Source organism: Acipenser ruthenus, chromosome 27, assembly GCF_902713425.1.
Source record: "Acipenser ruthenus chromosome 27, fAciRut3.2 maternal haplotype, whole genome shotgun sequence".
Taxonomy (NCBI): domain Eukaryota; kingdom Metazoa; phylum Chordata; class Actinopteri; order Acipenseriformes; family Acipenseridae; genus Acipenser; species Acipenser ruthenus.
The window spans coordinates 20,939,845-20,967,022 of NC_081215.1; the positions used below are offsets into that span (position 1 = coordinate 20,939,845).

The 27,178-nt window shown below is 37.2% G+C and overlaps 1 protein-coding gene and 1 long non-coding RNA gene across 10 annotated transcripts in view; one reads left to right on the top strand and one right to left on the bottom strand.

Annotated features, from left to right (window-relative positions):
* On the top strand, positions 1–16,846 carry LOC117432264 (uncharacterized). 4 transcript variants are annotated; one of them, XR_009309022.1, is made up of 4 exons: positions 1–310; positions 7,428–7,510; positions 10,582–10,691; positions 12,105–12,467. It is a non-coding gene; the product is annotated as an uncharacterized LOC117432264 (long non-coding RNA). The 4 variants fall into 4 exon arrangements; XR_009309024.1 differs by lacking the exon at positions 1–310 and adding an exon at positions 16,717–16,846 and having other exon boundaries at positions 7,037–7,510; positions 12,105–12,278; XR_009309023.1 differs by lacking the exon at positions 1–310 and adding an exon at positions 7,037–7,225.
* LOC117432263 (myotubularin-related protein 13-like) overlaps positions 10,856–27,178 on the bottom strand; it is a 128,900-nt gene continuing 112,577 nt past the window's right edge. The window contains exons 25-43 of one of the 6 annotated variants that reach the window (XM_034053934.3): positions 26,958–27,103; positions 26,540–26,738; positions 26,174–26,370; positions 25,217–25,354; positions 24,178–24,273; positions 23,855–23,896; positions 22,773–22,847; positions 21,129–21,307; positions 20,335–20,511; positions 19,955–20,056; positions 18,358–18,543; positions 16,899–17,025; positions 16,167–16,294; positions 15,018–15,242; positions 14,194–14,301; positions 13,723–13,916; positions 13,353–13,440; positions 12,447–12,578; positions 10,856–11,939 (exon numbers count right to left, since the gene is read on the bottom strand). In XM_034053934.3, coding sequence (XP_033909825.3) covers positions 11,841–11,939; positions 12,447–12,578; positions 13,353–13,440; positions 13,723–13,916; positions 14,194–14,301; positions 15,018–15,242; positions 16,167–16,294; positions 16,899–17,025; positions 18,358–18,543; positions 19,955–20,056; positions 20,335–20,511; positions 21,129–21,307; positions 22,773–22,847; positions 23,855–23,896; positions 24,178–24,273; positions 25,217–25,354; positions 26,174–26,370; positions 26,540–26,738; positions 26,958–27,103 — 2,638 coding nt within the window. In that variant the 3' untranslated portion in view covers positions 10,856–11,840. Of the gene's footprint in view, positions 11,940–12,446; positions 12,579–13,352; positions 13,441–13,722; positions 13,917–14,193; positions 14,302–15,017; positions 15,246–16,166; positions 16,295–16,898; positions 17,026–18,357; positions 18,544–18,565; positions 19,205–19,954; positions 20,057–20,334; positions 20,512–21,128; positions 21,308–22,772; positions 22,848–23,854; positions 23,897–24,177; positions 24,274–25,216; positions 25,355–26,173; positions 26,371–26,539; positions 26,739–26,957; positions 27,104–27,178 lie in introns of those variants that run through there. The other 5 variants (XM_034053933.3, XM_034053935.3, XM_034053937.3 and 2 more) reach the window with 5 other exon arrangements.

Consider the following 27,178-nt stretch of genomic DNA (forward strand, 5'->3'; position numbering starts at 1 on the left):
CCCGTTTCAGCTGGCGGGTTTGATTGTCACGGCAAATTAATCCTGTACCAGATAGACGTGGAAAAATGTTAGGAGGTGCCGTGATTCGTGTTTAACCATTCTTGCGAAACGATTGCAACTAACGAAAACGTGTTGGTTAACTAGTGCGCAACGAGTTTCAATTTGGCTTATCAGAAACAAAAAATGGTGGAATATAAAACTGTAATCTACTTTTTAAATAGTTTTCACTGTTTTTTGCTAATAACGTTTACCTCACCCTTACTGGGAAACCAATTAATTAGCCAGCTCTGCATTTATTTAGAAATGAAAGGTAAGCGAGCACATTTTCTTTATCTTTATTATTATTATTATTATTATTATTATTATTATTATTATTATTATTATTATTATTAAATCGTTTTTTTATTTCTCCACACATGAGGGCAGCAACATCACGTACGCATTATGGAACTTTTTAAACAGTTTTACTGTGTTTTTTCAAGGTTAGTCTACACGTTGTTACCTTGGACACATTTTTAGAACTTGCACAGCAAACTTGCATTAAGGTGATTCTGAAATTACTCGGTATATTTAGAAGTGATGGTATTATTAGTTGGACATTTAACAGTTAGAGCGGTTACCGATACAAAATATAAATATAGCCTACTTATTTACTGGGCCCAGGCAGTTAGGAAAAATATAAAAAGGAAATAAAATAAGTCTGATATTATGCAGTTGAGCGTCTGTGTAGTCGGTACGTCATTAAACAAATAAGATCTCCCCAAATTAACAGTACAAACCCGAACATTCCCTAATAAGTAACGCATGAATCTGCCGCTGCCCACACACCTTTGGATTCTTAATATCCGTATAGTTTACTTGACTCTGTTCCAGAAGATATTCATCTATAGCCTTCTTTCTGACTGGTAATGAGTTCATCTCATCGCTGCAGTTTTAGTTGGCAGAATCTGTGGCCTAACATTCCTACCAAGGTGGTTTAATAACCATTTCTGCAGCACACATTCATTTACTGAAACATCCAAACCATTTAGGTTCAGTGTTGATGGTTTCTGTACCACTAAATAATGAAAGCGAGTAATAATTTCAAATAAAAGGGAAAATCTTAGAATGCAAGCATGTCCTGTGAGCACACTCAAGGGTCTGGGGGCACACAGTGTAAACTGATGTTTCAGCTGTCAGATTTATAGGGGGGGGGGGGGATGGCTGAGATTACCACTTGAACTTGAAAATGTTTTTGACTTCATTTTAAAATGTATAAATAAACTCTCATTTATTATTATTATTGAGTGTGTTTGCATGCAAATATATACAACACATGTATACAAAGGAAGTAATGCACTTTATACACTGGCGACTACTTTGTAAGAAAGTTGTTCCACTGTTTTTGTGAAAAACACATTTTATAATTCAAGATTCTATGAGTCTTGGGCACGCATGAATTAGGCATTGAAGAATATTAAATATAAAGCCTCTTTTTAAATCTAATCTTCATCAGCATAGTGCCGGCCTGTTTGGCCTAAGTACCAACATCATTGTGATGCAGTAATACAATATCAAAACTCACATGCAATACACTTTTTATTTTCATCTCCTTGGTACACAGTGGAGATATTTAGATACGTGCTGATGACTGGGTGTGGTCTACTTCTCAGTAAGTTTATGATAAAGTACATTTTGAGAATAAAGGGATAAAGAGAAACCCTAAGCAAAAGTTGACTAAGGTCAAACTATTTGGCAATGCTGCTAAAAAGCATTTTAAATAGAAGTCCCAGATTGACATGAGTAATGATTGTGTTGTGGTCAGTCTCGCTCTGCCACTGTTTAGATTCACAAACTGCAAAACAGGCTTCTGTGCAAGTCACTCCAGTGAAGAAAACTGCACAAAAAAACCAAACAAAACAAAAAACCCAGTCTCAAAAACAAGTTCACAGATGGTTGATTGCATCTGAATCAGTTCTTTAACTGGCATTGTTTAAATTACTGTTGGACTGTATCAATGAAAACAGTCATTCTGAAAGCATTTTGAGTGGGAGGGTGCTGGACTAACGATACATATGCAGCCCACGTGAATTTACATTTGGAGCAGAAACAAGGTGTCTAATCTGATTAGAAAAGAAAAAGAAATACCAGCCTTGAATCCGAGGTAAGTATTTTTAGAACATATTGCAGTATCCCCCACATGTTCCTTATTTTGTATACATTTTGAAACTGCTTTAGTTTGCTTAAATATAAGCCTTAAGGATAGGGGTAAGACTTGTTGCAATATTATCAATAATCCTGACTCCTCCATTAACACACGTTTCCAGCTATAAGCGTTCCCACAAGAATTTAATGATATTCATAACAGTGTTTCCAGTGGTCTCCAAGGTCGTTAAGATATGGCAGATCTACAGTTACTTCATTGTCTAGTCTGGATTGGTTGTTTTATTTTAAGACCATAACCACTTTTAGCAGATATTGATAAGCTGCGGTTTAGTAAAGATCACCGATAGAACATCATAAAACGTATGAACGAGAGGAGGGCATTTGGCCCATTAAGATCGTCCAGTTCCTAGTTGCTGATTGATACCAAAATACAAAAAATACTGGAGATTTATCCTGGCTATTCAATGGAGACTGAAAACCAGAGTACTGTATGTTCTTTAAATATCAGCATGTTCACTTTTGGATTGCCATGTGAACTTGCTTATGTTTAAAGAGAGTTAACACTGGGCAAGCCCAGAGTAGAATCTGTTCTGCATTCCCCGGAGAGCCATTGAGTTTGTACAAGAACATTGAAAAGAAAAGGCTCTATGCACGTGTCTCAGAGCCCAGTTAAACTCTAAAAGTTTGGTATTGATTTGTCTAAAATGAATCAGACTTGGAAAAGCTTCATATTAAACACTGAACAAATATCAGTGGGTGTATCACTATTGGTGCAGCCTAGTGCTTGGTAAAGGGATCATTACCAGTAAGCAAATGCAAAATCTTAACAGCACTGGAGAGAGAAATGACCTAAAAAGGAGATGTCCGTCATGTTTTTGTCTTTCTCTTTGTTGCTGATTCTAAGCAGTTTTATAAGCTCCCCATACACAGCCAGTCAGTCCAGTGAACTGTGCCAGGACCCCTGCTTCCTTGGTAACCCTTTTCCTGTGGGTGGATGCTAATCCATAGCTTAGAGAGATGGCTAAATTGGGAAAGGAATATTGTCTGTCCAGATGCTACTGCTGCACCTGTTTATTGCAGTTAAATATGAGAAAAAACAAAATGGCCTAGGAATGTCCAAAGTTTTGCTGTTTTATTTCTTTATTTTTACATACTTTTTACAAAATAAAATGAATGTAGCTGGAATAATTACTTCAAATAATAAATATATAACAAAACGTTTGCCGTTTAACAACTGTTTTACTAAGAAGTAATAAATAACAGAGGATAATAATTTAAGCACTTATATATTTCCCTAGTTTCTTATGTCATACTAATTGATGTTATCTAAAAGCAGTTAGAAGCAAAATTGCACCACTGCTGATTTATCGATAATCCACAGTCAGAAAAAATAAACAATTTAAAGTGGATTCATTTTTAATTGTTTACTTAACATTCATTTATACGTAAGCAAGACCATGTTTAAATAACTGTGGTCAAAAGTGACATCAGGTTTTCTTCTACATTTCTAATTGTTCAAATTCTTCATTGACTGATGGTAATTGCTTGCAGTTCCTTGTAAACACGCCACACAGAACAGTATCATTTTTTATTGCATTCAATGTTGAATATTTACTGAATCACAAGGATCACTTAAGACATTTATCTCATGAATGGAAAACAATTCTGGCCTAGGAATCCAAATACTTGCAAATCAGCACAGTATTTTCATTGGGAACTGATTTAAATTGTATTTGGGCTTTGGAACATGATAGTCTGAAGTTAGGAAGTAGTGATGATTTAGTGACATGGTCTAATTTAACCGTATCACTAAACAATGAATTACCAGTACAACTGCTGTATATTTCTGGCTGTCAAGGGGAGATATTCTCTTTTATTTCAGCCTTTTTCTGTCTAGCACAATTTTATTGTTTCAGCACTTCACAGGTGTATTTCTTTTCACTGATGTTATTGCTTCTTGCAATAGTGCTATCTCGAGAGAATGCTATTATAACTTAACATGTTGCTCCCTGTTTGCTGCATTCATTAAATCAACATATTGAGGGACATTAACATTTTACACCATTTCGAACAAAAACGTCACATAACTAGAAATGAACAACACTAAGGGAGACTGTTTTAATGATTTAATGGTGTAGAATTTATTTTACATCTTATAAAACAAAAATAAACTGCAGCGTAAAGCAGAGGGCAGTTAAGGGCAGCAGTATTTAAAGCCAGCGCTCTTTAGATCATTAAAATGGACCCCAGAATGCTTACGTAACAACCCCCCGCTCCTTATGTACGTTTTTAAGCTTTTACGTTTTCATGTTGTTTTGTAATGTTAACAAGAGCTCAGTAAATCTGTCCCATTATGCTTGCTGTTTGTGCTCCCCGTTCCGTTTTCATAGTGAGTTGAAGCCAGTGTTAATGACTCACAGATCGACCGCGTGGCCTTGACCGGAGCTGCTGTTCTTGTGCCCTGGGGTCAACCGAGCTTGGCCTGCCGCAGAGCTTAATTTCACCTCCCAGCAGCCCTGCTAGAGCTTTCATTTGCTACACATGTGCACCCTGGCTTTGGAATGCCAAACTTTCCCGTTATCTGAAGCCTGCTAAGTCTCTCCAAACCTTCAACACCAATTTACAACAGTGCTCCAGGAGTGGTGATTGGAACATTCTGAGTAGCGCTTCACTTTCTACACCCACTGTTATTTAATACTGTGTTGAAAGGAATGTAACATGTTAAATACAAATGTAAATGTGACATACTGCTTTCTATTGTAAATGTATAATTCAGGTTAAATGTTAAATGATAAAAGGCATGGTTTAAATTTTGATGACAGGTTTAGCAGACTTCATGGACTCTAAGCTAATACTCGGTAGTCCAGGATTAGTGGTAATCGCGGTCTGTGAATCCAGCCGTTACAATTGTATTAAATGTAGACTTACAGCTTTGGTCTCGATAGAGATTAAAAGCGGAGCTCCAATGTAAATCAGGAGGTCTCTTCACAGGGCACTTTGTGGCCAGTTCAGTTTTGTGATCGGCTTCACTAAAGAGATGGTTGTGTTTGTAGGGGTATAAAACTCATAATTTCGTCAACACAGATCTGTTAGACACGGTGTGTAAGTAGGGGGTAGCACCGAATTGTCAACTAGAAAAATTACCAAGCAGTATCGGCAACATGGGGATGTTTGTGTGTGTTTAAAATGTGTACGAGTAGAGAACTAGCAGATTTGAATTGTATTCAGCTGTTGGCATTAAACAAAGTGATTGTGATGCGTGTGATTTCAGATGGACCGAAGTGCAGTTGCGGTTGCAATCGATGACATAATGATGACATTTTAGAATGTTAATAAAACGGTTTCCAAGATTCTATGCGGCTTTAAAGCAGTTTAAAAAACTGTATGTTATTGTTATTATTATTATTATTATTATTTATTTCTTAGCAGACGCTGCCCTTATCCAGGGCGACTTACAATTGTTACAAGATATCACATTATTTTTTACACATTATTTTTACGTACAATTACCCATTTATACAGTTGGGTTTTTACTGGAGCAATCTAGGTAAAGTACCTTGCTCAAGGGTACAGCAGCAGTGTCCCCACCTGGGATTGAACCCACGACCCTCCGGTCAAGAGTCCAGAGCCCTAACCATGCCACTAGATCATCACTACTTCATACCTTCAGACCATCATGTTCCAAAACCCAAATACAATTTAAATCAGTTCCCAATGAAAATACTGTGCTGATTTCCAAGTATTTGGATTCCTAGGCCAGAATTGTTTTCCATTCATGAGATAAATGTCTTAAGTGATCCTTGTGATACTGTAAATATTCAACATTGAATGCAATAACATTTTTCACTGTTCTGTGTGGCGTGTTTACAAGGAACTGCAAGTAATTACCACCAGTCAATGAAGAATTTGAACAATTGTTCACAAATTGAGCACCAGGCATGGTCAAATATGTATTTGTTTTATATATCTATACATATATATATATATATATTTTAAAGTGTCGATTATTCGACTGGCACATCAGTAGTGTTTCTACTCCTAGTAATAAGCCCCTTGCAAGTTCGAGGTGTTGCTACAGGGATTTCAATCTAGTCAAGTCAAAACAGGGTCACTGGGGTGGTTTTCTATTTTGAAACACTTGGTTGCTGAGCATGTTTTATAAATCTCAACTATGCATTACAATTTACAGATCCTCTTGGACACAAGCATGCCGTTGATAGGGGTACCATAGCAACATCGGCAGATCACTGTTGTATCTTTGTGTCTTGATCTTGGAGAATGTAATAATTTTACCAGCAAGAAGAAAGTTTAAACAAGCTGACTCCTTCATTCAGTGGACAAAATAATATATAAACATTATTAAACATATATTCACCCTAATATTACCAATAGAATAAAGAGCCATTAAGAATCATTATAAGTTTAAATCATAATCTATTCTTAAACTTATTCACCAATCCTAAAAGTTCCAAGCTGAAAAGAAGCAGTTCTTAAAATGTTTACTTCATAGGGAGCTTTGTGGTTATATCTGGTGCCCTGAAGGCAAACTCACTCTGCTACTGGTATTCCTCATTAATGTTAATTCAAACTTCATAGATTCATTTGAATAAATTGTGTGTTTCTGACCGTTCAATTGTCTCTCAGACAGCAAGATGAAATCAAGGACCAGTGTCACGCTTCTTTAAGGAATGGCCGACTTCCCAGAGGTCAATATACTGTCTGTATACTGACACAAACTCAGAAACAGAATGCAGGTAGTGAGTAGGGCCTGCAGGGAGTTAGGCAGGATGGGGGGGTTATTTCTAAAGCCATGTAAACTATTCTTTTTCTGTGTAACTTCAGATAATGTATCCTGCAGTGCTGTTTACCCTATGTGAAAGTACACGTATGCAGTAGTGAGGACTTGTTGAACTCCAGGCTACCTTGCTTTGTGTACCGTGGTAAGCCAAGCACAAGGACACATTCCAAGAGCGAACACAAATACAAAAGAACAACCTGTTAAAACTAGTGTCAAGTTCAGAAAAAGCAAGGCTGTTGGCATTTGTTTGAATATGTTTAGCCTTATTCTTCTGTCAAATAGGTGATGAGCAAGTCAGACAATTCAGGGTTTTGGCAATGGCAGAATGTAGAAGGCAAGAATATTTTAAGGATGTGCTGTAATGAGAAGGCATAACCTATTTAATTTATTACAGTAAAATAAATGAAGCTGTAAATACACCTTCTGGAAATGCACCCATTTCATATTTTCCTTTGACTGTTTTTATACTGTTGGTCTTTTTCAGGAATAAGAAGACAAGCTGATGGGATCTCTAGAAAGAACGGTCTGCTTGTCATCACCAGAAATTATCCTTCCACAAGATCACAGGTATGGGCTAATTCTGCACTTGAGAAGTTTTTAATCTCTTCAATGCACACTACTGTATCTTGATTTCCAGACCTTATTAAAAAGTACCATTTAACACAGTGCAATTGCCCTTTACAGTGAAGCAGGTGCACAGAATCTCTGTCGCGTTCTCTTTGTATTGCTGCTAGTTAGCTGGTCATTTGAAACCTTGGTTTAGTCTGCAGTTCAGGATGTTTTGATAGTGGCTTTACATTGCAGTGTAGTTCTGATGCAGCTGAATTTCTTGTGGACAGTGTTATTCAGAGCTTTACCTTGTGAATGGTGGGCAACCATTCCATTGTAGAACCCTCTGCCTAAATTTAGATGAACAGAACAAAAGGGTTACTGTGATTCATGTGACATTTTTTCTTTAAGATTTCCAGCCCTTCTCTGAAGTGTCAATGGCGTCGTTTATATGCACAAGTCATGACAGTTTTCCTCGCAACGTGTTTGCCGTACTTTTCAGGAAATGCGTTGCTATGCAGTTCTGATTTAGGAAAAAAAAATCGTCCGTACCAATGCAGATTACTCAATTCATAGTCATTTAGGGGAGGGGATATTTAAATGTCTGTGTCAATTTACTAAGTAGGAAAAGAACGACTCTGAATATCGTGAGGAGAGCTTCATGCGTTGCCATGAAGATAAAAACATTTAACAAGAGAAATGAATTCACGTGTTGTCGTGCACATTCTGAATTATGCCGCACATTAGCTACTTGTTTGTCTGGTTACCTTTCCAACACACACAATTGTATAAAATATAATTTCTACTAAGTTTTACTACTTAGAATTGATATGTGTGTGTGTTTGTGGTATATCTAAAAGTTACATTTCCGTAACACTAGAACCGCCTTTTACAATACATGTTTTTATTTTGAATATAACCTACAATATTCTATTTTATTTTTATATACAAGCCTGTTTTTATCTCTACTGGACCTGGCAGACATCAATTAGTTTGTTTTGTACAAGGAATGCACTGGGGAAAGTAGCAGTAGGAGAGTTCATCTTGAAGCTAGCCACAGCGCTTCAGCAGAAACATTTCGATCCAAAAATTGCAAAGCTGCAGGCTGCAGCAGCTCAACCTGGAGAAATCATATGTTTTAGATTAAAAACTACTTTTGTTTGTATGTACATAAACCTGTTTACACTAGTTTCTTTTGAAATGTTTATTTTATTTTATTTTTTCATTTTTTGAAGTAGTGCTTTATATGTGGTTAAAGTTAGAAAATAAACCCTTTGTTTAATTGTTCATTATGTGCAGATGTTTGATATGATGTGCTTGAATAAAACTTTTGGGTTGTATCCGATAGTTTGTCTTTCATTTTAGTATCGATGATGTTTAAAATGTACCGTGATAATGACTGTCGTCAGTGGTTCTAGGTATGAGTATAACCACGGCGGTTCTACTGTTAAAGTAGTCCATAAATGTTCATTTTGTGTGTGTGTTTTGTACGGCCTTTCTGATGGAGATTACGTGAGATTAATTCAGAAGAACTGGATCTTGACAGCTGAAACCTCGTGAGCCACAAGCATGATTCCTGCTCAGGTTTACATGGGTTTTTACAACTATTTTGATCGTGAGAAAGCGATTGACCCTGCCCTTAAAGTCATGCTGCCAAAAGGACTTCCCTTTGCTGTTTCACGATGTATTCACGTGACAATGTCACACAGTCATGACTGTAGAGTCGATTTTCACGTGCATGTAAACCCAGCCATTCTCTGAAGAGCGCAGGGGAAATAGCTGAAGCACTGGGAAACCACAAAACAGCGCCATAATTCAGTGTGTCACCTATTTTTTGTGCAAGGATAGTATGGGAATGTTTGGATTAACAATTGTTTGCATGCAGATTTAGAAATGGCTTCAAAAAATAGGTGTTTGTTTTACATGCAAGGATGCAAAAGAGGGCAACAAACCCCAAAGTGTTTTCATTTGGTACCTGGCTGTTTTTTCTGCTTGTGTTTTGTAGTTGATTGGTTGTTTGTAGTTTATTCACTGTAGTTTGGAAATTGTGGGACAATGTAAAAGTGATGGGGAGTATTGTTGCTTTTGTTTCTCTTCAGTTCTACTTGGGAGCCAATCAAAGCACCCGATTCTCAGACATTCTTGAGATAAAATTTGTGACAGGACCATAAATTATTGTGGCATTAAAATGTAAGTGGTTAACAAAATAACAAATATTTTAACTAAACAAGTTCTAAATTAGTGTAAGTTAGTATTTAGTGTCTTGCCCAATCTAAGTTTGGATAACTTCTACCATAAAACACAGGGTCAATTCCAATTCCTAGTGCTTTTTAAACAATTCTCATTCAAATTCCTTCGGTTCAAAGGACTTGGAACTGGGAATTGATTTTAAAAAGGAATTGGAATTGAGAAAAAGGGTACTGACCCAGCCCTGCTTGCATTGTTCTCTCTCAGTTCTGCCGTTCTAATAATAACACAAACCACAGAAGCTGGATTTTGCCTAGTGGATGCTCACTACTATTCGTAATGCAGTGTTTGTATCCATTCCTAGCTGTCCTTGTTTCTTATCCCTTTTACCAGTACCTTCTCAAATGAGGTGACCCAAACAGAGCGTTTATTCTAAATGGGTTTTCACTACAACATCTTGGCATAACTTGATAAGAGGAATGAGACTGATGGATCATTTGCAGATCAATATATAGTACATAAGGATCAGTTTATATTTTTTGTGGTTCATCTACTAGAATCCGTCGTGGAATGTAATTGTATAATTTTCACTCGTCGCCAAACCAACTCATCTAAAATAATGTGGGATAGGATATTCCTGAATCCAAGCCAGACTCTCTGGTGGAATATACAGACTAAACACATTTTTACATTTGAGTAAATTCTCAAAGCAGGTTTATAGTTTGAGTGAATGGAAGTGGTTAAATCCAGGCCTAACATTTCAGTAAGGACTTGGTTTTAATCACAGGCCACAAGTTTTAGATGAATAAATTGTAGTAAATTACTTGTTTTTTTTGTCTGGTCAGTCTGCATTGGTAGAAATTGGAAATTAAATTCCAAAATATGTATTAATTTCCTTCCAGGAATAAAAGCTGATCAAGCAATGATTTTTTCCATATTTACTGGAGGGGCCTGCTGCCACTGGAGAGCCACAGATGACATCACGACCAAACAGCCAATAACAAACTGAGGGGTAGGTATCCAGGTGATGTTAGAAATCATTAGATATTAAGGGAAGTAGTGACGACATAGCCATTTGTATTTGTTTACTTGATTTGGCATAAGTAATGTCTACATACTCCTAAATGCATTTCAAGTACACATTGGAATAGACAAAGATAAGGCAAAAGATGCATGTTCAAGTATTTATCTATTTATTAATTTAAAGAAAGTTAGCGTTGGCCACAAAACAGGTAAGAGAATTATGCTACATTTATGATTAGTGGTGACTTTACAAACAGATATACACAGAAATGAAACTGGGAATTGGTCCCTTCATGCTAAACAGAAAGGCAATGGAATAATTAAAATGATTAAAACACAAGAACATTGTTAATCTGATATGTTTGTTTAAGGTTAGATACAAATGACTTGCTTAAATGTATAAAAGTATAAAATGCTACCAAAAGAGATATTTACATATGTAAACAGATACAAAACAAGCTACACATTTAATATCCATTTTTAATTTACATTACAAGATACGACACAAAAAAAAAAAAAAAAGTTAACCATGGCTTAAACATTCTCTTTCCTTTAACAAAATCAGTTACTACATGTAGAAAAAAGCTGGAAAACATTAACTTTTAGTGTGCAAAAGGTTTTTTTATCTTATTTTATGAAACTTACTGAAAAAATGCAGTAAAATATGTACATATTTATAAAGTAATGCCATTGTCTCTGTGTTTCAGCTGTTAAACTAAAGTCTGCTCTGGAATGTGAATCACAGGTTTAAGTGCAAGCATTTGTCTTGCTATTTAGTGCATTTTGCCACAATTGAGTGTATTTAGGTGGTTTTACATTTTTAGAAATTGTAAGCAGTAAAATGTAAATTAATTTACAACATGTAATTATCATCGAACGTAGGCTAATTAACCATTCGCTTTTTCTAAAATGCCACCCAGAATCCTGTAGCCAGTGCAGTTCACTCTTTACATTTTAAAATGGGGATGATCTTGTGTCATCAGTGCAATCCTCTAAATTAATCCCAGACTTTTTTTTTTTTTTTTTTTTTGCACAGAACAAATGGTTTAAAAAATAAATTATTAGAACACCCTCCCCCAAAACAGCTACAGCGCTCGATTTCATCTTCTGGAGTAGACCGCAGGCGTTTCCACTTGAGTTAAGCATCAGAAATACAGCTCTGTATCTTGTCCACCCACTGCTGAGCCATTTGCGCGTCTTGTGCACAGAAGTTATACATACGTTTGGTTGTTTTCAGCTGTAATGAATAAAGTAAAAAAAAAAAAATTAAAAATGTAATTCACCAACCAAATGGATACATTTAACCAGTCATAGTATTTCGCTGTTCTTTTTTCCTACATTATTAAAATCTAGTAAATACATGCCCAGTAGGTTCTATTGAATAAAAATGACTTTGTCTTAGGTTTGGGTGGCAGTTTATCCTGAAGACAGAATGGAAAACACCTGTATGAAGATGTATGCGACAGGCTTGTGTGAGTGGCCTCCAGACACTTCTGCTGTGTACGATCAGGACAGGAAACCTAGATGGTTGCGTTTACTGCTTCTGACACTGCAAACAACTGGAGTACCTGCTAAGGTGGGTATGGCTGCTGTATTATACATGTTACTTTTGTTGCCGTGCTAAAGAATTACTCAGATTAAGACCTGCCACTGAGAAGTATGAACATATTACTCAGAATAAAACCTAGTGCTAAGAATTACTAGATTAAAACCTAGCGCCTTAACATACAACAAAGTTACTTGCATCAAAAAAGGCCTTCTCATTCACATGCTTGGGTGCTCCTATTGTAGGTGCTGTCGGAATCACAGATTCAACTTCTGCAAGGTCTATGTGTCCCCTGCAGTTTGTGTCTTCTCCTGTGTCATAGTACCTCAGCTGTAATAACAAAAAGCAGTTAATCAGAATGAAGGGGGTTGCTGGTTTAGAGCTGTGGTTTCCAAGTAGGGGCCACCCTCTTGGGATGTCTCCCCTCCACGTACCACAAATGGCATGGGACCAAAAAACACAAATATTTATACTAAAAAGTACTGAAAATGCATTTTATTTTTGGCTGAAATGATTTGCCAATGTCAGCATGTGGTCTGATTTTAACAGCATCATTGAAGCATGCAAAACACTTAATGGTACTTGAAAACTGATGCACATTTAGAACAAACGTGTTGTTAGAGAGCTTGTGTAGCGCATCAGATGAATGGTTTAGAGGCTCGTTAAATGCAGTACAACTATTTTTAAACAATCTGCACATTTCAAAATAAGAGAAATGGTTATTATAATGCAGGGATTTTCAGAAACAAAAGTTTTTATTTATTTTTATTGATTTTTTTTTAACACTTTTTGGAATACCAGAACTAAAAGCCAGCAATCAGCCTACAAGAGGACTTGTTTAATACATGGCAAATACATACAAGGGTTAATCGACTTGATCTACTTATTAGATCCCAGCAATAGCCTCTGTGCTCTGTTTTGAAGCAAGTGCAGACAGAGGGAAATGTAATGATAAAAAACAAAGCAGAAACTAGCGCAAAGGTACTTGTTCAGTTATATCTTCAGAGCAGGATTTCTATTCTGTTAAGCCTGCATTATGCTATGATCAAAACCCAGAATGCAGTAGTGCTCATCCGTGACATATTTACCCCCATGTCAACATACCTGATGTTTAGTGATGTCCAAAACAAACCAGCGAGGTTTCCATCCTTTCAACAAAGCACCTCTTTTGAAGAGTATGCCTTCAAATGACCTAAAACAAATGTTTGAAATATGTCAAAAGCTATATAATAATAATAATAATAATAATAATACTAGCATCGTCATTGAATACATTTAATCACACAGGATTGTTTCTTATTTCTTACTTTTTTGTCTAGAAATCAAAAGGAGACCATTAAAATCATATTAAACGTTGTTGTTAAGTTAGAGAAGTTCAGTGTTTCGGTTCTACTGTGCCGGTCAAGCTGACCTTGCTTTGCACAGGAGCAGTGGTTACCTGGGTGCAGTGAATAAGGGTTGATGTACATTGTACCTGCTTTCCTCATTCTTTGATGTGAACTGATTGTACAGTGTAGCAGCTCTCCTGTTCACTCCATTGGATGCAGAGGCTGTGGGGCTGTTTTCCTCCCCAAGGCTGCTGTCTGGCAGGTGCAGCATTGATCTTCTCTGAAAGTTCTGCAGGTTAGTGGGTATCAGCCCTGGGGCAGAACTGGTTTGCTTGTGCAACTGGAAGACAGAGACAGATCTCATGTCACACATATATATATATATATATACACACACACATACATACACACACACATATATATATATATATATATATATATATATATATATATATATATTTATATATGTAACACACATTATTATCCGTACTGCACTTATCTTGCTACCTGCACCAGCTACAATGTTGATAAAGTTCAAAAGTGGTTCATTAGGAGTAGGATGTTGATATTAAAAACATTTTTTTTTTTTTTGTAAAAGAGCAAACTTTAGTACTTACACTGCTTTCCAGTTTGATATCTTCTTTAATGCTGACCTTTACTTTTTCTAATGTCACCTGCCAGCCTTCTGGGCTTTGATTCAATTCACTCTCTAACCTTTCGATGTCCTACAATACAATAAAAAGCATGTTATTTCCCATCAGATGCAAAACAAAACCAGGCTATACAGCAGCACATTCGTCACACAGTTGTGTGTCTTTCTTCACTGACAATATGTTTAATTAAAGTTGAATCTTTGTTTTTTGAAAGTTACAGGTGAACTAGTTGCTTACACACATGTTGCACCACTGTTGTTGCATGTTTCATCTAAATAAAAGCAACTGCACCTAAAGTTGTTCAGTATTATCAAAGCTTTAAAAAGTACCACCCTTTTGACCTACTACTGCAGGTAAGCTATACCCAAGGAACTTCATGAAAGTGGCATCTATGAGTTACAGTATTAGTTATACAAAGTAGTATGTGGTACAGGTACAGCTTAATTAAATGAGTTTGAGGGCTGTGGATGCTTCCAATGAGTCAAGAGAAATTGGCAAAATTTGAAATGTGATTCTGAAGTGAGTTTTATATCTCACCGTCTAGAACGCTACTTTAAGATTTTCTTCTCAGTGGGTTGGTTGCAAGGTGACCTAATTTTGGAAGCCTTATTATTATACTGGTAACTAACTCAGGTCAAAATATACAAACGTATTGGATGCAAACTGAAACATTTACACACAATAGAAGAAACCCTGTCAAAAGACTAGAGTAATGCTATTTGACATTTTCTCTCCATGCAAAGGATGAGTGCAGAGGCCTCACTGGATTCCTTTCTTTCCACACTTACTGCTAACAGTTTAGTAATTGCATCAGGCTGTGCCCTGCTAACACTGCTGTAACATGGCCACACAATCGTCCTCTTGCTTGTGGAGACAACGCAGTCAGACTCTTCTGTCCATTCAGCTTGAGTCAGACCCATTTTCCAGTCATAGGAAGGCCCGGTGGACAGCGTCTCCCCTGTGTAATAATCCCACTTTTTCAGGTTTGAGATATTTATACAGGGTTTTAATACCTGCTGCAAAAGAAAGAATAAAACAAAAAAAAAAAAAGACAAAATAACACACTTGCATTTGACAAAAACATTATGTCAGTGTTTTCCCACGGATGCTGCAGATTTTAATAATGTCTCAAAAGATCGAGCCACAGTTGTTCCACCTGCCAAGTGATTTCTTGTTTGCATGTGATTAGTTCAGCAGAATGCCAAGGCATTGTCTAGACCACATTCTTTTAAACTGTCGCTGGAATTCTCTCAGACACATCTAGAGCCGTGTTATCCGTAATGCAATGGTCTGGGCAACACTCAGCACATCTGTAAAGAATCCTGTGTCTTGGGCAGCCTGAACTTGCTGCGGGAGACGTACAGAAGGTTACATGCTTATCCAGCCTTTGCTGCTGATTTATATGCTCAGAAATATGGGTGAAATGTTCCGGGGATTTCCAGAATACATGTTGACCATGATTTATAGTTTAATTGAATGCTATCCTCCAGAGCAACTCCCCATCATTTCTTTTCCTGTAAACTGTGTATCTGGAAGTCCCAGAGTGAGGTAAACTCAAATAGTACTTTAAAGGAACACAGCACATATATGTATACAGTTTTTCAAAAAAGCAGGTACAAACAAATTACATTTTTTTTTTTACCCCATTTTTCTCCCCTCCCCCCCTGGGCGGCGCTGGGCCAATTGTGCGCCGCCCCCTGGGAGCTCCCATCCACGGTCGGCAGTGGAATAGCCTGGACTCGAACTCGCAACGTCCAGGCTATAGAGCGCATCCTGCACTCCACGCGGAGCGCCTTTACCAAATGCGCCACTCAGGAGCCCAAACAAAAATTACATTTTAGTATAACAGTGAATGTATTGAAAGGGCACTGCGGTTTTATTTGTATTACAATAAAACCATACCCTATATGAATTGACAAGTAATCCTTATTTCATACCTCTGATTCTGTGGGTCCATAGAGATAGTTAAAGAATAGAGGGCTTCTCTTATGCATCCTGTTAATGCACTCCCAAATACAGATCCCTTTCTTGGCTTGCTTGTCCCCTTTATCCTCAAACAATGTTCCTTTTATGAAGAAAAAACAATAGTAATGTTATTAACACAAAGACATTGCAGTTTAGTACAATAAGATACCACACTGTTTTTTCTTTTTCTTTTTAAATTTGCGTTTGTGTACCAGCATTCAAGCAATAATGTTTCATTCATCCACATTTAGGTTTTAAGTGGTCCTTGAGAGACGAACAGCATCTGATTTGTGACACTGGAAAATCACAAATCCATTGTTTGTTGTTTGTTTAAAGCACAAGTCCATACAATAGCTTGGCTCACCTAAATTAAGCATGTTACTAAATATTACTTAACTGCTGTAATAATCCATTTGCCACAGCCTTAGCCTAATCTCACCATGTTCTTTTTTTTATTATTATTATTTTACCCCCTGATATTCTTCAAAATTTAGATTGTCCAATTATATTTTCCCCTCACAGTTCAGGGGAACTGAGGGTTCAGTGGGCGTCCTCCGATCCCACGATCAAGCCAGCTTTCCCTTCTACACCATGGAACTGGAGAGTGGATACCGGCGAGCTACGGTCCCTTCCGGTTTTGCCTCCCTCACCCATGGAAGCACCAAGGCCAGTCTGACGCTCCCTCCACAATCCCCAAATCTTACCATGTTCTAGTCGTTCATAGTCGGAGTCCAGCAGAAACGTTTTAAAGCGGTTTGAGACATAATGGTAGGCCAGGAACTTCAGGTAGTATTGATTAAACTCAAACTCCATGGGATATAGGTTGTGTATCTAAAAAAATTATATAACAACTTGAATGAAAATGTATGTTACAAAACTGAAATAAAAGGCCAAAGACAAATAGCGTACATGTATTTAACAAGACAAGAAAATAAGCTCAACACAATGATTTATTTTTCCAATAGTTATTTAAATTCAACAGAAAAAAAGAATGAATTTACATGACACGAAATGAAATGCTTACAGCTGTTTGACTTATGTTGTGAATAACATTTGCACGAAACAGCCTTGGCTCAAGTATTATTGCTGTTCATAATAATTAAATACGTTTTCTCTTGCTGTTTTTAACCTTCATACAACATATATATTTCTTTTTTTAAGCTTTACTTAAATTAACACTGGGTATTGAATTAGAATGACATTTTAAGAGCTGAAATAAAACAAGGCTTATTATCCTTATGGTTATTCCAAAGTCTAATATAGAAGGGGTATATTAAAAAAAAAAGGTGCAAAGGTTTGTGACATCATCATAGATGCCAGCCAGCGACAAGGCAGGCAGTACAGCAGAGGACTGGATGCTCTTCATTTGAGCCTAACTGCCACCTGGACATGCTGGCAAAAACAGCAGCTTTTTGTGAGCTGATGCAGTTCTATTTTAAGAATCTGAAATTAATTTACTTTGTTTACCGCACTTTAGAACTGTGACCAAGTCTGGGTCATCTTGGCACTTAAATTCAGATTGCAAAAGACAAATGAAGAAACTATGTGTTGATGTAAGTGTGGAATTCATTTTTGGTACACTCTGGAGACAAACACGGTACAAAGTTCTCAAACAGATTTTGAGTTTTTGCATTTCCTTTTGTTTAAGCCCTGTTTCTTTATTGTTTTACTTATCATAGCAATGAGATTTTGAAATTATTCTGAAAATGGGGTTAACCGTTTAAGAAATCTAACCAAAATAAGATCTGGCAACAGAATGGCAACAATAGTTCTGAACTCCACAAACCAGTACTTGTTTAAAAGAAGCTGCAGTGGTTTGTGGGAATTTCATTTAATAGAGTTGTGGAGTAGTTTAAAGAAATATCATCTACTACTGCTACAAGTTAAACACAAGTTACTATTTCAAAGTCTAAATGTGAATTTAAAAGAAAACCAAGTTCAGAACAGAAAGTACTATATAACGCACTTATTTCACACTTCTTGAACAACAATACATGTTTGGAACGGTTTAGTGGGCGAGGTTATGGGATCTAAAAATATTGGAGTCATTCAAGAAAACAAATAATTGCTGCCCTGGGGGTACTGTTCCCTAACCCTTCAAGCATGCAATGACTTCATTACGAACCACAATGTATCTATTTGCAATCTACAATAGGAGCTTGCCTGGTGCACGCAGTCCAGGAACTGAAGAAAGAGGGGAGTGAGGCCACTGCCCTGGCTGCTGGGAGTCAGGTTACTGCGCTGACTGAACTTGTGACCAAAGGACAGCCATTCCTTCTCGATCAGCATCTGAAAGCCTTCCAGTGTTCTGTAGAATGGATCACTGAGCAGCTGCACTAGGGACACAACCTAAAAAAAGAAAGTTTTGAGACAATGAAACACAAAATGTGCAAGTATGTCTCATTACCTCGTAACTAAACAACTTGGTAAACCACTGTAAGCCTCAGTTAAAAAGCCTGATCAATGGTCTATTTAGCTTCAGAAATCTTGGCCTGTTTAACGCAAGTTGACATTACGAAGTCCCAAGACTGCGTCTAATCCAGTGTGTGAGAAACCACCTGTTAATGTTTAGTTCCAACATGTTACTCCCCGATCAGAAGGACATATAGAAAGCACGATACTCAGTTATACCACGGCCTGTCCACAATCAGTTATTAATACCTCTGTTTATGTATTTGGACCACATGTGTAAACACCACCAGCTTAAACATGGTGAAGGTTCACTAATACACTGATAGTGCCTCAGTACTGTATTATCTATATGCTGTCCTTATTTCAAAGTGGTTAAAGTGGTTAAAGAAAAGGGGCCTGTTAACAGAAGACTCCTGGTTCAATCCCAGCTCATCCGCTCACTCACTGTGTGTGACCCGGAGCAAGTCACTTAACCCCCTTGTGCTCTGTCCTTTGGATGAGATGTAAAACCGAGGTCCTATTGTAAGTGACTCTGCAACAGCAGTTGTGATGTGTAGTTCACCCCCTAGTCTCTGTAAGTCATTTTGGATAATGGCGTCTGCTAAGAAATAAATAATAATAATAATAATAATAATAATAATAATAATAACAACAACAACAACTTACTGTGCAAGCTGAGTGTGTTACCATTGTTTAACCAGCAGATGGCAGTAATGGTGCTTTTAAAAACACCTGTAAATCTGAGAATCTGAAAGTAACTTCCCCACCTACTCCAGGGATAGGTGATGTTCCAGTCCAGGTTTTTATTGCAACCACGCCCCTTAAATATTACCCAAAGAAACCTCTGATCAGATCCTAATGATGTTCTTAATCATTGAATTATACTTATTAATCCTGTATTTGACCTCCAAGCGGTGTCCTTTATTAGATATGTAATATAGAGAAATAGTTTCTGAAATGTAGTTTACATTTCATTTCAAAAGTCCAAGACTTGTTATGTTTTCCATTATTTAATTAGGATTCAATTTGTTAGAAAAAAAACATGCAGTTCTTTAAAATGTGCCAAATTCAGATGCATCACATTTGTCAGTGTAATTACACATCAATATACCATTAAATCATAAAATTTCTATTTTTAAAATGTCAGGACAAGTGAAAAAACAACAGTAATATTAATTAATAGGAATGATCCTTGTTCTAGGAAAAAAAAACATTTGGGGACAGTGTAAGTTTATGCAATAAACTTCCTAAATGAACTAACCCACCTTGTGTTCATTGCTTACCATTAAATATTGCCCCACACTGAATTGAAATCGGGCCACTATAAAAACACTTAAGCACACATTACCTGGGTGGAAATGTCCCAGCCATCTTCCAAGCTAACCATTACTGAAGAACCACTATCGAGTAACTCTGCGAGGATCAGAGCGAGCTGCATTATCTTGTGAAGCTGTGGAGTTTGGAGAGGGAGAGGGGGGGGGGGGGGGTTGAACAGCATGACATTATGGTATGACACTTAAAATGAAAGAGTAGAAAAAATTACAACAAACCCCCTTGCTTATTAATTTATAGGAATGGTGGGGGGAAATAAACTAACAACAAAAGCAGAAAAAAAAATACAAACCTTCAATGTTGTATGCATTTGAACTATTTGGCAGTTTGAGAGACACAGATACTGTAACAGTTTCTCCTGCCCTGAGTGACAGCACTGTATGAGGGATAAGTTACCTGCTGCATCCATTCAGACTCCTCCAGACTCTTTAGGAAAGTGACCTCATTGTCTGAGGGGATGGAGCTGGGAACGCAGGAGCGCATCAGCTTTTTGAAACTGGCTTTCACCTGCCTTATATCAACGCACTCCACAGGCACAAGTTCGCAGTTCATCGTCAGGTCAAATTTGAATCCCTTAAAAAGAAAATAATACAATACTGAGGGAAGACTGGTCCTGGAAATATTAGATCATTTTCTTAAAAATGTTGTTGTCTTCGTAAGTTCACTTTGGCACGTGAGGACACCAGCATGCTCACCTACAGTATTCATCACTGTTCTAGTTACGTGACGGATTAAAAGTGTCAGGTATTTTCCAGGTGAATAGCTAAATCAAAGGATAAAAATCCAGTTTGGAAAAGCACCGGCGCCAGCTTTGTAATGGCCACAGAACATCTTTCTTTTAAAAGTGGCAACATTTCAGCAATGATATCTATTAAGCCAGGAACCACACAATATAACACCTTCAGAAGGCTTTTTATTACAGTCTCAGACAAAAAAAACAAACACTTTTCTAGTATCACATTTACACTTAGCCAAGTAGTCTGAAGATCACTAAACCTATAAAAAGAAAGCTGGCAACTGGGGTTTTTGGGAATGAAACTGAATCAGTTTTATATTCCTCGTTAAAGTTTACAAATGCATATAATATATGCAAATGTATTAAGTCCAGCGCCTTTTCGTTAATACATTTTGGTGTAATCTCAGTTTCAGCATTTAAAATTTTTCTTCTTTTCATGTAAACTGATTCTCACCTTTAGGTGGGACTTCTCCCCGAATATGTAGAGTGCAGCTTGCTGTTTCAGCAGCTGAGCCTGCAGAATTTCGCTGCCAACAGGCTGGGCAGTGTCTTTGCTTGCTAACCTCGCACCAACATCAATAGTGGGAAGCTGATGACTGAAGCGGCTGCTGGATCGGAGACTTGCCCATACACCTTAATAAGGTGAAAACAAAACAAAAAAAATTTAATAATTCTTAAAAAAAACAAAAACATACTAAGCATTGCTACGATTAAGGCCCTGTGTAAATCGCGATTTCACGGGCTGCACGGAAATCGTGAAATTAGCCCAATACCGCGATTTTTACAATATTCTTAAGAAATAAAAATAAATTACTCCATAATTATTATTTGTATTTCATACCAAAAAAAAAAAATCACATTAATGAAACTGTACCTGCTGTGTGCCTGCGTGTCCTATTTGCCATGCACATAGTGCTGTGCAGTGATTGTCATGTGACTAAATGCAATCTAGGCAGGAAATTAAAATACGACACACTGTAAACAAGAAAATGAATGTCTCTAAAAGGCGGAAAGGCGGAAATCCAGAGCAGTACTGTGACTGCTTTACTTGTAAAGAAACAAAAAACGGTGACCACTGAAAACTGTGAAGCGCAAAACACGTAAAATTTTGACCTTACAGAGGCGTTTGCGCAAATATCCCTCTTGAAAAATTGGACAACCAAAAGTTATGTAAATTCTTCAGACTGAGTGTCAGTTGCCGTGTATCACAAGCAGGAGATTATGGAATTGGTAAAACAGTCTGGTTGCTTGTCAGTGGTCACACTGACGAGTCGACTGATGCTCAAGATGTACTAGAACTGAAAGCTGTCCTTGCAGATACACTTTACCTACAGGCTGTACAACACCATTTCACAAGCTATTGTAAAGTGCTTGAATAACTTTGACGTTGATTTTGATGATGTCAGTGCATTCCGTGAAATACGATACTTTACCCGTGACATTGCTGTCAATTTTAAAGAAAACATCCACGATTTTCACAGGGCCTTAGCTATGATGGACAATTATTCTTTCACCAGGCTCTATAACAGTATCTTTGTATAAACACCATTTAGACTCCTCAAACGGGTATTTATTTGACTATAAGATATTCTTTTAATGTAAATTATGATCTCTAGTTATCAAGTACTCACTGTGAATATCTAAGGATGAAAAAACAAGACCACATCCTCATTACGATTACAGTAAGGTGGCTAAGTTTTACATAACATGAACAGGTGACAAGGAAATCAAGGCATTAAGACCTTTAAATAACATTTATTAAGTAATATGACTGCAACGTCTTTAAATGATGCCAATCTACTTGAAACAGCAGTACAGTAAAACATGACAAGAGTTTACCACATCTCTCCGCATTCTTATGAGTTAGAGTGGGATGCACTGGAATGTATAATACCACACTGTGTGGATATACAGCCAAATCAGAAATGCAGCATGATGGCATGAAATCGAATCCAACATCTGCCTCTCATTAACGCTTTAAAAGCTTCTAAACTCAAGACAGAGATGGAAGGTTAAGAGCAGAGCGAGCCAGAATGTGTTTGAAATTGCTGTTAGTAAAAGGTGATTAAAGTGTGTTGCCAGAACACAATACAAATACCTTGACTGTGGACTCTTTCCTTAGGTGCAGGCTTTTGGTTTGAATGAGTGAATAGTTTATCCCTGTACCCAATCACTGGCAGATTAACAGGCGGTGGGGGGGGGGGGGGGGGTAGAGAATTGACAGAAATATCATCAACAACATGTGAATCAAACACAATGATCGTTTCATAGCTAGACAGATACCTAAAAACAAACAGACAAAAACTGGAATACAATTACACATGTTTACAGAATTACACAAATCAACCACCTCGATCAACATATAAAAGAACTGGATAACAAAAACATGTTTAAAATCATGTCAGTATAACTGAAGATAAAATCCTATCTAAGAATCTTTGGAACTGCTAAATTCCTAGCAGGATTCTCAAATTGCTACACATGTGCATTTTTGTAGTATTACTGTCAAGCAAAGCTTGTTTATTTTCAGATGAAATCAAAGCCATATAATACATACACACCATAGGCCAAGTGAGCAAAATTATGCTAGCACACAACTAGTGACTGAATATTAGGGTCACAGTAGTTAACTATTGCCCAAGGGTTACAGAAGATGCTGTCTGTGTTGAAATTGCCAAATCTCAAAGTTGAAAATATTACTGCTCTCAATGTAAACATTGTACCCAAATGACAATAGTTGACTTCTTTAAGCCTGAAATATGCAGTCAGTTTCTGCTTGATTACACCTTGTAAATTAATATCACTGTTTCACAGTACAGATTAATAGCCAGACATGTATGGCTACTGCGAGTAAAGGTAGTTTGGAGGGCAATGCAAATTACAACTACTGGAAACAAAACAATGGTGTAAAATATAAATAAAAATGACTGGTTTTCATTTCAAGTTTCAATACATCACAAAAGCATTTTGAAGGATGTGAATGTTTTGTGAAACAAATGAAGGGCGATGGGTCAGTTTAAGAGGCAAATGTCTAATGGAATAGCAATGAAAACAGTTTGAACTGGATTTGTAGAAATGGAGAGAAAAAAAATGCCTTTTCAGTATGAGATTTAAAATGCTGAAAGCTGTGCTTTTAAAAACTACAACAGCTATAAGTCTAGAGCTCTTTAATACGCTGACCTCCATCTCTAATGATTCTTTCATACTTCCAAGCTGTGGTTTCTGTGGTTAAAACAAAAAACAAAAACTTTAACCATATGATGAATGCCGTTTGGATTTTAAACTGGTGTGAAATCACATTCAATCGAGTGCCATAGCACAAGTTTGTGATCAATCAAAATACCAACGGACAACAATCAAACTCGGTTCAAGGATTATGTCCATGTGACCATAGCGGAATAAAAACCAAGTTCACCAGAGGTCAGAGACTAGTGCATTGATTCAATGCAAGCCTAGCTGTAAGGTTGTTTTCGATAATGCTTCTTTGAAACCAGGTCACTAACCTCCTCGCGCAAAGCTGTTTGAAAAGGGCAGGTCCAAATGGACTGGCACAACCTGTTTCATCACACTGGACATTCTCGAAGTCCGCCTTTCACTGCCTGAATTCAATTAAAACAAATACACACAGGCCTGAAAACAACAGTCAGTCACATGCTCTTTAAAGAAAATGACGACAGAAAAAAAAACACCCTTTAATTACTTGTACCTCTGTTTGAGCCAGCAGGGTATCCTGTTTTTGTATTTTTTTTTTTTTTTTTTTTACACGAACACTGTATACCCAAATCTGATACAACACAAGGATTATAACATTTGCAAGATTAGGCAGGATTAGTTAATGTTAATGTAAATTAGGTTTTAGTGTTAAATGAAGGAAAGCGTGAATGATTTGCTGCCGGTGTTGCATTACAAGGTTCTACATCTTACGGAAATACAAGGCTGATTCCACTAAGTGATTAAACCAGCTCCTGATCTGCCGGCATTCCAAGTCACATGACCTGTGCATGACATATACCGTTTACCTCCATATGAACCCTATAAGGTTTCATCACATGGACGCAGGAACAAAACTTCACTGTTTTGCTTAAACACATTTTTGTTTCCCTTTCTGAAGCTCTACTGACGGTTCACTGATCCCACAGGTTTAGGTGATTCTTCCAATGCCTCAAAATGGTGTCTCATTGAAATATATCTGATCTGTGAACGAAGTCCTATTATTTCTGTGTATCTTAAGGCAAGGCAATATTTAAGCAGGAGACCAAGGCCTCATTTCTAAGGGGATCTTGGCATAAAAGATAACGTGTTGATACTGTGTCTGCACCATAAAAAACTGCGTATAAAATTGAACTTTTCCAGCTATAAGTATACTCTTACATATTTTTTATGTAATGTTGGAAAACTTTAAAATGTTTACTCACAGACAGCCTAATGTGTATACACCATTAATATAGGCAATACTTCCTATAAAAACACACAAACAAAACATATCTAAAACAAAATCAAATAATAAAAACAGCGAAAAGATGGATGCTTCCAATTCTGTACCTGGGGACAGGGCTAGAGTGGGGCGGCGTGTGAGAGTGTTATTGCCGTTCATTCTGAAGTAGATGGGAATTGCGCTCAAAAGGGCTTGAAGATACTTCTCTTGTTCAAGACTGCTGGAGGATTCGGATGAAGCAGGAGCTAAAACGTATTAACATTAATCATTGAGTACTATTAATTTAGCTTTTTATTCACACACACACACACACACAATATACTCATATTGTGTACTATGCAAGGCTTTTAACTTTTGGTTTATATATATATATATATAACATTTACTGGGAATTTATCAATGTTTATTAAAGAAAATCAAATAAATCCATGTTCAAATAATTAACTTCACGGTTTTCTGGGTTCATATATTATTTAGGGACGGATGTAAACCTGTGAATTTTGCAGTAAAGACAGATAACAACAAACAAAAAAAGGTTTCCATACATTCAGCATTGTGAAACAGTAAATTTTACAGTACAGTATTTACTCCTCAATGTAATGCTTTAGATAAGTATTTTATGGTTTGGGGCTATAGTCCATGACGTTAAAATATTATTTTAAAAAGATTAGGAGGGGTTGACAAGCATGGTTTGGTTAATTACTTCTTTGGTCATGAAAACATGGACTTACAGTTCACAGCAGTATCTTAGTAATTTCAACCACTACGCAGCTGCATTTGAACATTACTGTTAACTGAAGAGATAAATATCAGAAATATTAAATGAAATGCTGGATCGAATCTGAAAAGCGAAGACATGGACACCCATCTCCAATAGTAACCACACAGCTAAATATAAACACTTTTGTCAATAGCTAAACACTTGTGGAATTCATTTGTAATTCCTTTCCAATTAAACTAAAATGTGTCTAATCAAGACATGGATTTAAGGAGTAGTTTGAAGATCATGTGGAATTGATAGTTTTATAATTATTGGGGGTAAAGAAACCAGTATCTTGTCCTACCTGCAGTATGTGGATTTGGAGTTTTGAAGAGCCCCGCGACTCCTTTGCCATGAAACCCGCCCGAGCGCAGCAGCACGGCTTTGGTTTTGGAGTGCTTCCAGCAGACGACGGGCAGTCGATTGTGGCGATAAGAACGGGCCACTTTCTGCAAGCTGCTGTCCTGCACTGAATGAGGTACAACCAGAAGTCCAGGATAGCTGCATTGAAATAAGGGTGAAACTTGTTTAAGCGCATTTTAAATGCTGGCAATTTGGTCTTGCTGGCTAGCTAAACAAATCTCATACAAAGCATCACAATTGCATGCATGAGGCAGTTTGGATGAAGAGTAATGTGCTGTCCCACTGAACTCGTAGCGCTGTCACACACCTTCTGCAAAGCGAATACATCCTGTTGACAGCTGTGATTCTGAACTTCTCTGTCTTGGAGCGGGAGGAGCTGCCGATGATGGTGCCCATTCCAAGGCGCTGGTAGTCCCTGAAGCAGGCTCGCTCCACCAGCTGCTCCATGGTGGACTTCTCCGACACCTTCAGTGTGCTGCTTGTTGGAAGTTCCCCATCGTCCGAAACTGATAGAAACAATATCAAAAACACTGAAGTACTATTTAACCAATACAGCCTTTAAGGAATTAAGGCATGCTTGACTCCCACTGCTGTATTAAATCACAGTATTTGACAAATTTGACACTCTCAATAATAACTCTCTGCTATGCAACCTATGGTTAAAACAGTTTTGGTCCAAAATCAACTTGATACATTCTATTGTGTGATAATTGTTAAGGGCACACCTGAAACATCATCATCTTCATTCCAGGTTGTGCGGTTCCCCTTCTCATCCACAAGAGTACCAGTCTTTTTCTTGGCTGTATACTGCCGCCCAATTGTCATCTTCCCAGCCTTTTTGGCTCCTTTCACAATAGTCTTTGAAAGAGTGCTGAAAGTACAGATACATAACGTAAAACACTCTCTGTTTACTATAATAATATATGGGAAAAAGTGAAAAGCTTCA